We start from the raw sequence: 12,288 nt of genomic DNA, 5'->3' as shown, positions 1-12,288 counted from the left end.
TACATGTAGTCATCTTTAGGGTTCCCCTAAAAACCCACAGACACTTATAGATTCTCAACAAATAAAACTTATATATTAGCTACACAACTATATACATATAGAAATCAAGAAACAAAAAATACACATTATAATTACAAACAAGGTTTGGGTTTAATCCTTCAAACATACATACGTAACCAACATGATTGAGGACCAATCTCATTACCCAATAGATAACACACACTTAGAGCGGGGTTCTCACTTTCCCGTTACCTTAATGGATGCTAAACTCTTGATTTAGATCTCCAAGGCTTTCTTTCAATGTCCTTGGTTCTCCCTCTTCTTTAGATCACAAGACACACATGTTAATGGCTAAAGTGATGAAACCCTACACTTATTATTGTACTTATAGAAACCCTAACCCTAAATCATGCATAGCTCATCAACAAAAACCCAATTTATTATTCCTCATAATTAATACAAGATAAATATGTAAAATATTAATTACTAAAATTAAAAATAATACTCGTCATATAATATAACTCCAATTAATTAATTAAAAATCTTCTATTAATTTATTTATGAAAAAGTGAGATGTTGCAACTCTTTCTTCCTTTTTTGAAATTTTGTCCCTAAAATTACCTAAAGTAAAAAGACTTAGATAAGATTCACACATTTGACTTTCTAGTTCCTAAGTGACACTTTCCTTCGTGTTCCCTCCCTAAATAACCTTAACCAAAGGGATATCCTTTCATCTTAGCTGTTTCACTTTCTTTTCCTCAATCCTCAAAGGAATTCTTTCATAAGATTATCCTTCAACTAAATATTGTGAAATTCAAGAACATAAGGGTCATGAATATACTTATAGAGTTGAGAGACATGAAATTATTATGCTAGTTAGAAAGAGATGTGGGTAAAGCTATTTGGTAGGTTACATCATCAATCCTCTTAAGAATTTGGTAAGAACCAATGAATCGAGAAGTAGGCTTACGGGATTTTAGTGCTCTTCCAACACTAGTCCAAGGATTAACATTAAGGAATATATGATCTTTCTTTTAAAACTCAAGACCTTCCTCCTTTTATCATGATAACTCTTCTACCTATTATGGGTTGCTCTCATCTTATTTTGAATTACTCTAACTTTTTTTGTGGTTTACTAAACAACCACTAGTCCTAAAATGGAACTCTCACTAGGTTTTACCCAACAAAAAAGTTTCATACATCTTCTACCAAAAGGGTTTCATAAGGTGTCATCCTAATACTAGAATGGTAACTATTATTTTAGTTGAACTTTATTAAAGGTAGGAAACTATCCCAAATACCCCCATGTTCTAAGACACAAACTCTAAATAAATCTTCTAAAGATTGGATAGTTCACTTGGTTTGACCATCTGTTTAGGGATGATAGGTTGAACTCAACCTAAGCTTTATTCCTAAAGCCTTATGCCAAAATCTAGGGTCTCTATCAAAATCTGTTAAATGGTACCCTATGAAGTATTACAATCTCACCTATATATAAATTAGTCAACCTATCCAAAGGATATATAATATTAATTAGAACGAAGTGAGTAGACTTAGTGGGTATATCTACTATCACCCAAATGGAATCCATATTCCTTGTGGTCAAGGAAACCAACCACAAAATCCATGAATATGCTATCCCATTTTCACACATGCATGTATATCTAAGGATTGAAACTTTCCTGATGGTTTCTTGTGATCTACCTTAGACTTTTGGCAAACTAGACATGCAAGAAAAAACTCTTCTACCCCTCTCTGACTCTTCTCGCTGTCATGAAAATATTTCTCCAAAAATGCCAGCTTGAAATTATCCCAATTTAGAACTTTACCAGTGGCCATCGTAGGTTACATGGCACTCTCCCACAAGTAGTATGCATCTTTAGTCAACATGAAGGTTGCAAAGTTGACCTTTTGAGCCACATGACATTCCATTATTAGGAGGATCTTCTCAAATTTTGTCAGCCATTTCACAACTTCATCATGGTTGTGCCTTCCCTCAAATGTGGGTGAGTTATGACATTGAAACCTTTCTAACCAACTAGGTACAATGCCAACCCTAAAATTTGAGTGCTTTAGATTTTTCAGAATAAGTGTAAAATGACCTAACCCTTTTTTTTAATTTTCCTCTTTTCAATTAGTCTTTGAGTTGGGTCCAAAGTCTAGCCCAAAATGTTCTTGTTAGCTCTCCCTATTTTATTTTTATTAATAAAATATTCCTCTTATATATCATAATTATTCTTATTTATTTGTTTTTATTAAAAAAATATGATGTTATAACTTTCTCCCCCTAAAAAAAATTCGTCCTCAAATTTTACCTATTGTAAACAACTTCGAATATGCTTCCTTCATTTTACTTTCCAATCCCTAAGTAGTACTCTTAAATGCAACTTCTCCCCAAACAAACTTGACCAAAGGAATATCATATCATTTGAGTTGTTTAACCATTTGGTCTTCCATTATCAAAATTTCTTTAACCTCAAGATGATTCGACTCGATCACATGCGAAGGATCATGAACATGTTTATAGAGTTGGACACATGGAATATATTATGAAGATTGGACAAATGTAGAGGTAAAACAACTTAATAAGTTACTTGGATGACTCTTTTAAGAATTTGATGAGGACCAATGAAATAAGGGTTGAGTTTTTTAGACTTTAAGGCTCTTTCAACTCCAGTCCACAAAGTGACTTTCAAGAATACATGGTCGCCCTCTTGAAACTCTATATCCTTCCTCCCCCTATTTGTATAACTCTTTTGTCTACTTTGGGATACTCTTACCCTATTTTGTATCATCTTAACCTTTTATATCTTCTATTGCATTAAATCAAGCTCTAACACAAGGTTCTCACCAGATTCACACCAACAAAAGGGTGTCCTACACCTCTTCCTATACAAAGCTTCATAGGATGTTGTCCCAATACTAGAATTGTAGTTATTGTTGTAGGTGAATTATATTAAAGGCGTTAAACTATCCCAACTACCATTTACTCTAAAACACAAGCTTTAAGTAGGTCTTTTAAGGATTAGATGGTTTTCTCAATCTAGCCATCATTTTGCAAATGATATGATGAAATTAGCCTAAGTGTGGTTCCCAAGGCTTGGTGAAGACTTTCTCAAAATCTCAAGGTAAATCTAGGAACCCAATCAGACACTATGCTAGAAGGCAAACAATGTAATCTAACTATTTCATCAGTGTAGATGTTGGAGATGTTGGCTAACTTCTCTAGGGAATACATGATATTAATATGGGTGGAGTGAGGAAATTTAGTCAATCTATCCACTATAACTCAAATGGAATCCAACCCCTTCATGGTTCTAGGTAACCCCACCATGAAGTCCATGAAAATACTATCTCACTTCCACTCAGACACATTTAAAGGCTGTAATAAACCTAAATGGTTTTTGATATTCTATTTTGACTTTCTGACACACTAAGTAAGCACTTACAAACTCAGTTATATCTCTTCTCATTCTAGGCCACCAAAACATTTTTTGAGGTCCTAATATACCTTATTGGTTCTTGGGTGGAAACATAGCTTACTTCTATATCCTCTTTTAATATCAACTTCTTAAGCTAAGGGTCACTAGGTAAATGTACCCTATCTTAAAACTCAACATTCAATCCTCTTTCCTTGTCTTATAGCTTCTATTATAGCTACTGAAAATGGATACCTTCTAACTTTCACTAATCTTAACTAATAGGTTGCTAGCCACTTTCATCATGCCAAGTCTCATATTACTAGGGGGTAATCTCACATGCTAAGCTTATGTCTCTAAAATCTACAATCAAATCCATCTTCCTAATCATTAAGGATGACACATGCAAGGATGACACCTTTACTACCCCAACACATACATTATAATAATGTAATTAAATTAAGAAGAATACATTTTCAAAGTTGGTAAAAGGGTTCACATGAGAAACTTTAAAAATCATTCTCCAATAATCACAATATTAAAGATTACAAATTATTTTCAAAATGAAATTTACAATTTCAAATCCATATAAAAATTCTGTCCTAAAAGTCCTCTGCCCCGATGTCACAATATCAGAGCATATCCATAATTTAACTGTTGGCATTCTAGATGTCACTCGCAGCCGGATCTTCCTCACCTAAAACATCCATAAAATTGTACGGTAAGAAAAGAAAACATCTATATATATAGCACATAAGAAAACACAACATATTAACTTAATATTCATAAATATTTCCACATAACGTAATTCAATCAACCATGCATCGTCATCACGTCATAATTCTCAATCACACTAATTTGCACTTCATACTATGCCAAGGTCATGCTACCCATTTAACAATCTCAGGCCGTGCTCACCCCTGATATAACACTGTGCCAAGGTCACGTTATCCCTACCCAAGGCCGTGCTCACCCTTGACATGTTAACCAAGGTCACGATACCCACATAACAATCCAGAGTCGTGCTCACCCCTGATATAACACTGTGCCAAGGTCACGTTACCCCTAACCTAGGACCGTGCTCACCCCTGACATGTTAACCAAGGTCACGATACTCATGTAACAATCTCGGGCCGTGCTCACCCCTGGTCATAGGTGTGAGGAACCACAACCAATCTCATTCACATTCCACACAACATCTCATAGTTCAATTCCATACACATATCATATATATAAGTCCAAAATAATGGGTTTCATACATATCAAGCAATTCACATTTAAATCATCAATAATATAACAATGATATTCATAAATTAATATAATACTCAACAAAATTACCAATTTAATATAATTTCAACATAATGGTAAAACCCTCAATTGTTCCAAAACTTAGCCCACATACACTTTTCTACAGTTTCGTTCTCTCTCTCAGATCATCATTCTTACAAATTAAATATATATTTCTAGTCCTCAACACATACAGAATCTAATGGGATCCTCAATTTCTCAAACAGAAATAGTCCAATTTTTCCTAAAACTTAACTTACAGACACTTTTCTATAATTTTGTTCTCTCTCCCAGAGCATCATTTTTACAAATAAAATATATATTCATAATCCTAAATTCATATAGAATCACACAAAATAATGAATTCTCTAAACAAAAATAATTATAAAATTAGGGTTCTTCCTCTACCCAATTCCCTCGTGTAACTCTACATATAAATAGTCCCCTTTTCTCCCGTACCTGGATATGTAGAAGCTGAATCTACACTAGATCTGGTTGGTCTCCCTCGCTGGGTTCCCCTCGGTCTGAAGCAGAAAGTAGAGGAAAGAAGAGAGAAAGTAGAAGAAAAGAAATCAGAAATGAGAGGTGTGCTTTTTGGGAGTGGCAAACAGCTCTATTTATAGGCCTTCTACGCCGGAACGGCCCGTTCCGGATTCTTAAACCATGGGTAAAAATCACATCTAGAACGGCTCGTTCCCAAACCAGAACGGCCCGTTCTGGTGTGTATTAATTACTCACAACGACCATAATTTTGGGAACGCCCCGTTTCAAGCCCGTTCCCATTTAGGGTTAATAGCATATTTAATAGTCCGGAACGGCCCGTTCCATCTTGAGAACGGCCCGTTCTGGGCTATTACCTCACATACAATTTGGTAGTTTGGAACGGCCCGTTCCAATTCCGGAACAGCCCGTTCCAAGTTACTAAATCACATACCTTTTGGTAGTTTGGAACGGCCCGTTCCAACTCCGGAACAGCCCGTTCCAAGCTACTAAATCACCCTATCACCTTTATAAAATTACCAAAATACCCTCAATTAAAATAAATAAATAAAAAGTGAAATAAAAACTGGGGTGTTACAATTTCATACTCAAGGCATCAACAACTACATTGACCTTTCCTGGGTGGTAACTCAACTCAAAGTTGTAAACCTTAAGGAATTATAGCCACCTTCTCTACCTTATATTAAGTTCCTTTTGATCAAAAAAATACTTAGGGCTTTTGTAGTCACTAAACACTTTAAATCTAGAACCATAAAGATAATGTCTCTAAAGCTTTAGGAGAAAAACCATAACTGTTAACTCAAGGTCATGTGTAAGGTAGTTCCTCTCATGGTTTTTAATTGTCTAGAAGTATATGCTACTACCTTCCCATCCTACATAAACATTCCCCTCAAACCCAACTTAGATGCATCGTTATAGACTACAAAGGTTCTATTAGGGTCAAGTAATACTAAAATGGGTGCATTAGTTAACTTCTTCTTAAGCCTTTAGAAGTTACTTACACACCTGCTATCCCAAAGGAAAATTTTCCCCTTCCTAGTCAATTTGGTCAATGGTAACGCTAACTTAGAGAAACACTCTATGAATCTCCGATAATACCCTGCCAAACCTAGAAGATTCCTAATCTCACTTATAGAGCTTAAGGCTTCCCACTTAAGAACCGCTTCTACCTTGGAAAGATCTAGTGATATACCCTCACTAGATATGACATGTCCCAAGAAACTAACATCCTTAAGCCAAAACTTGAACTTAGACAACTTAGCATAAAGTTACCTATCCTTAAGGGTTTGCAACACCATCCTTAAGTGTTCCTCATGTTCTTCCCTCGTCTTAGAGTATATCAAGATATCATATATAAAGGTAACTACAAATCTATCTAGGTAAGAGTGGAAGATTTTATTCATGTAGTCTATGAACACTACAAGTGCATCAGTCACACCAAAAGGCATAACTATGTACTTGTAGTGACTATAGCAGGTTCTAAAGGCAATTTCTGGTATATCCTCTAACTTAATGCGAATTTGATGGTACCTCGACCTTAGGTCCATCTTACTAAACACACATGCCCCAACCAACTAATTCATAAGGTTGTTTATCCTAGGTAACCGATATTTATTCTTAATGGTTACTTTATTCAGTTGACGGTAACCTACACATAACCTCGTACTCTCATCCTTCTTCTTCACTAAAAGTACAGATGCTTCCCAAGGATACACTAGGCCTCACAAATTGTTTGTATAGGACCTCTCTACAACCGTACACCCAACGTGACCATTCACACACTTAATGCAGTCTTAGAACCTACACATTGCAAATTCGCGATTTGCATTTTTCTCCTCATACAAGTCTCATACGTATTTTCATGTGATTTACTCAATATTATTAAAATTCAAATTTTAGAAAATATAGGAGAAAAAGTGAATTATTTTTTATTGGAGGGACAATTTATGCTTATGTATGTTAGACATACACAAAAATCGTAAGTTCATAAAACTATATTGAAAAAAGACAATTGTATAAAAAATATTTTAAATATTGATAATTTATTTTTATTTTATAAATTTATTTGTTTGTTTATAATTTTAATGATATATATTAAATTTTTTTATTATATTATATAAATAAATAGGTTGACCTATTAAGCCTAATTTTTTTATAACCCTAAACCTAACCTTTTTTTTTTATATATATAAATAGACTTTTTTAAAAGTTTAAATTTGGTTTTTTTATTGAATAGGTCAAATTATACTAGATTGAGGTCAAGTCAAGTCAGACTTTAAAGATGTCAAGTCATAAACTCTTATTTAAGTGTTGACATATTCTTATCCCTAATTATACTCAAGATCATATATATTAAATTTCACGTGATTTGAAAATTTCTAGATATATTATCCAAAAATGAATATCTACATGTATTTTAAATATCACATTATACATTTAAATAAAACAATGTGATAAACTACTAAATAATTTTGAAATCGTATGAAATTTGGTACATGATTTTGAATATAGCATCATACAATTTAACAGTTTGATCGATTTAATTTACATTACCCAAAATTATTAAAAATTATTAAAGGTATAAAATTTAGTATAAGTGATATGATGACAAAAAATATGTATATTCAAAGTTTAGTTTGACCTTATTTATTCTCATCCTATTTATAACTATTAAATTATTAAATAACTTTATATGCAAAATGAATTTCTCAATCTAATATTAAATTGGAAACGAATACTATCTTGAATATTTGTAACAAATTTTCTAAAAATTGAATAACTATAAAAAAGATTATCAAATTATACATATTTTAAAATATATATTATATTAATTTTTATTTATATAGATACGGTATCATATAATTTTTATTAATATAAAATTATATATATATATATATATAAATATACATTAAAAAAATTATATTCAATAAGATAACTCCCTTAACCATTTTTTATATAAAGTTAGTAAATGTGTAATTTGGTCATCTACTGTATAAATATTTGAAAGTATCAATTGATTTTAAAACAAACATTTCATTTATATTTAAAAATATAAATGTTATATAAATAACTTATTGATATAAGATAAAATATCTTATTTTATCATATCCCAGCATATCATTATTTTTCTGTTAAAATATTTTATCATATCTTATATTATCCTAAAATAAGATATTGTTATTTAAAATATTTAAGAAATATTTGTGAAAATAATTTTTACTTTTTGTCTCATTGTTTCACATTTTTATTTTTTCTGTTTTTTATATTTTTAAAATAGTTTTTAAAATAAAGAAAAAAAAAACTAATCTATACGAAGCTAACATATTTAATATAAAAAATATAAATAAAAAAGATTATATAATGTAAAACAGTTTTTATATCCACCTAATCTAGAGATATCTCTTATATGCAGTTTTTTTTTCTGTTTCTTTTTATCTTCAAATATTTATTATTATTATTATTATTTTATTTTTTTTATATAATTTTATTTCAGTGTTTATACCCACCGTATCCAGAGATATCTCTATCTAGTATCTATCAAGTATTTTTTTTTTCTATTTCTTTTATTTTTATATATTTTATTTTTTATATTATTATTTTCATTTTATTTCAGTTTTTATATCCACCGGATCTAAACATATCTCCATCCAGTATCTACCAAGTAATTTTTTTTTTCTATTTCTTTTATCTTCATATATTTTATTATTATTATTATTATTATTATTATTATTATTATTTTCACTTTATTTCAGTTTTTATACCAGATCTAAAGATATTTCTATCCAGTAGTATCTATCAAGTAAAAAAAATAAAAAATTCTGTTTCTTTTATCTTCATATATTTTATTTTATTTTATATTACTTTTACTTTGTTTATCTCACCATGATTCATATGAATGTAACTTTTGTGGGTTGAGAAGAACATCACAAGAACACTGTTTGCACAGAAAGATGACGGAAACCACCACCAAGGTGCCAAAGATTCTCTCTTCAGCCACCGATGAATCCCCTCCGTTACCGGTGTTACCGGATGAACTCATCCAAGAGATCCTCCTTAGGGTTCCGGTGAAATTCCTTTTGCAATTCAGGTGCGTTTCCAAATCATGGAAAACCCTAATTTCCAATCCCCAATTCGTGAAGGACCACCTCGATGGAACCTCGAGCGACTTGACCCACCAACGATTGCTCTCTCCCATGGTGACTGACCCCTTCAAAATGACATCTTGCTGTGTGGAATCTCTGTTCCAAGACCCATCAACCCCTGCTGAATCCACCTGCTTCATGATTAGTGACGAGTTCAGCATTCTAGGTACATGCCATGGCTTACTCTGTTTGTTCAACATTCGCCTACGCAGCATCCAATTGTGGAACCCCGCCATTAGAATTGCTTCTAAATCGTTTTTAACCCGTCTTAGTAATCCTCGTGAGTATGTTACTCACCGTGGTTTTGGCTATGACCACGTCAATCACAAGTACAAGTTGTTCCTAACTTTGAACGACCAAAAAACCGTCACCAAAGTATACACCTTTGGGGCAAATTCAAATTCCAAGTCTTGGAAGGTGATTCAGAATTTTCCGTGTTGTCCCACCAAGTCACAGGGGCATTTTGTGACTGGCACTGGCACCCTTAATTGGTTTGCTAAGGCTAAGAATGATGAAAGAAGTGTGATTGTTTCCTTTGATTTGGTGACTGAGAGTTATGGTGAAGTGTTGCTTCCTGCTGGGGAGAGTGACATTGTTTGCATTCCTGAGCTGGTTATCCTCAGAAACTGTCTCTGTGTTTCTTTCTTTGACTCTAAGAATTGGGTTTTGTGGCAGATGAAGGAGTATGGAGTTCAAGATTCTTGGACTAAATTGATGACGGTCCCTCACTTTGTTCAAGGTGTTTGCACTTGGGATAAATTGACCATGTCTCCTCACTATGAGCATGATCCATTGAGATGGTTTCACTCCATTATCCCCTTGTGCATTTCAGAAGATGGTGTGATTCTCATTAAAACTGCATTTTCCAAGTTAGTTTTGTATGACCCAAATGTTGGTAGGTGGGATTTTCCTGTGATTAGGGGCCACCATTGGCACAATATACAAACTTATCATGAAAGTTTGGTTTCACCTTTAGGTTAAAATCTCATTTTTGTTGCTTATTCTTTTTTTTTTTTGGTAAGGCCAAAGTTTAGATTGGGAAAACACAACTTCATGTAAAGCGATAGTCAACATCACTAATTTCTTTTTGAAGATTTCAGTGAGATTACTCATTGGCTACTCTACTAGAGTGAATGCACTTAATCCACTGTGCCACATTTGTAGGACTCTTGATTATTCAAGACCTTGGAAATAGCCTTTTATATATATAATTATTATTGACAGTTTGTTGAGTTGCTTATTATCTTTTATGACCTCAGAAATGTTCTTCAATTTAGTAAGAAAGTGATTTTAATTTTTTAAAGGAGTGTCTATCCCATGTATTTGTCTCCCTTCCAGCAGTTTTATTTACTTGCAGTTGCAGGATAGTAGATTTGCAAAAAAAAAAATTTGGTTCGTCCATGGAATATCCACTGCCGGTGACTAATCTCCAACATACGTTAGAGGTACCTCCTCAAAGAATGGGAAGTAGATTTACAAAATTAAATGGCTAAATTGATTTATTCATCTTAAAATCTATACCAAAAAAACTTTTCAGTTGCGACACCTCTACCGCAACATTAGCTACTTTTTAGATATATATATATATATATATATATATATATATTTTGTACGTGCAGTTTGATTGGCTACCGAAATAGGTAGTAGTTCATACAGAATATTTATTAAATAATGGTGATAAATAGTTTATTGAAATATTTAGGCGTATCTTCATAGTCTTCATACATCTAAAAAGAAAAGAAGTGAACTGTGAAAAAAAATGATAACATCACAACTCTCGCACACTAGGGCCCTTTGGTGAAAGGGAAAAATCTTTATATCTGGAAATTATGATTATTGAGAAATGAGAATCATAATTTTTAAAAATAATTAAAAATGTGTTTGATTGATATAAATGTTTTTGGATATATTTATATATTTTATTTGAAAATTAATGATTTTTACTGTACTAGATAGGTAAAAAGACTTTTCATTTAATTCATGAATGTTATATTCTTATATATCCTATGGTAACAATTTCATGAGATTTTTAATTAGTAAACCTAACAAACTAACTTCATGAACTTCATATTCTTGAAAGAAAAAAAAACTCTTGTACTAAACGCCTCGTAAAAAGTAAGAAAAAGGACATCGTTAACAAGGGTATTACAAATTGAATCAAAGATTATTTCTTTTGTGGCAAAAATTTCATATGGAACTACACTAAAATGAAGCCTCTGCCTAGCATACAAACAGTGGCTAGTGGAGGTTTTGAATTTTCCCTATCACAGACATAAGGAAAAAGGGGAAATATCTTGATTGAATTTCTTGTCTCCACCGAAAAAGGAGTCTCGTAGGATAATTTATTTGACTTCTAAGAACTAGAAAGTATGAGGGAATAGTGGGATTTATTATTATTTTTTTTAATAATTTCTCTATCTCTTAAGTAATTTTGGTTTGCAATAGAAATTTGTATAATAGTTTTTGTAACACAATCTTAAAATTATAATGTGAGGAATGTTTTGATATCAGATTCCTCTTGGATGTAATGCAACTCTATCAATGGTTTTCGGCTTAAGTGGTTGATTATCAGTTTGTGTGGGTGGTAGCAAATGTTCATTTGAATTGATTTGATAGCATAAATAAAACATTCATATAGTATACATATAGCACATGTGATGATCTCAATGTTATTCAACAATTATTATCGTACAGTTTTTATTTTTATTTTCATTTAAAAAGGTTAAATTGTAAAAATAAAAAAGTGTAAACAAAAATACAAAATCACCATTATATAATATAGGAGGAAAAATATGTACACCAAAAGAAAATATCTTCTTTATTAATAATAAGTACTAGCATAAAAAAATACTTCCTAACTCCGATTATTTTACATAAATAAAATAATAAATAAAAATAATTAATATTAAATATGTGAGTAAATAATAATTAGAGTGACC

General features: G+C 31.9%; 1 protein-coding gene across 1 annotated transcript; it reads left to right on the top strand.

The window, feature by feature from the left end:
* The first annotated feature begins 9,067 nt into the window (after positions 1 to 9,067).
* On the top strand, positions 9,068 to 10,589 carry LOC109813127 (F-box/kelch-repeat protein At3g23880). The gene has a single exon (XM_020377251.3). It carries the CDS (start codon positions 9,158 to 9,160, stop codon positions 10,328 to 10,330), a length of 1,173 nt encoding a protein of 390 aa, XP_020232840.3. The 5' UTR covers positions 9,068 to 9,157; the 3' UTR covers positions 10,331 to 10,589.
* Positions 10,590 to 12,288: the final 1,699 nt, after the last annotated feature.

This window comes from Cajanus cajan, chromosome 2 (genome assembly GCF_000230855.2).
Source record: "Cajanus cajan strain Asha chromosome 2, NIPB_CcT2T_4, whole genome shotgun sequence".
Lineage (NCBI taxonomy): Eukaryota > Viridiplantae > Streptophyta > Magnoliopsida > Fabales > Fabaceae > Cajanus > Cajanus cajan.
This window is presented reverse-complemented; position numbering and strand designations above follow the sequence as displayed.

Bases quoted from the DNA above. Each gene is read 5' to 3' on its own strand.
- LOC109813127 (XM_020377251.3), top strand. From the start codon at position 9,158: ATGACGGAAACCACCACCAAGGTGCCAAAGATTCTCTCTTCAGCCACC.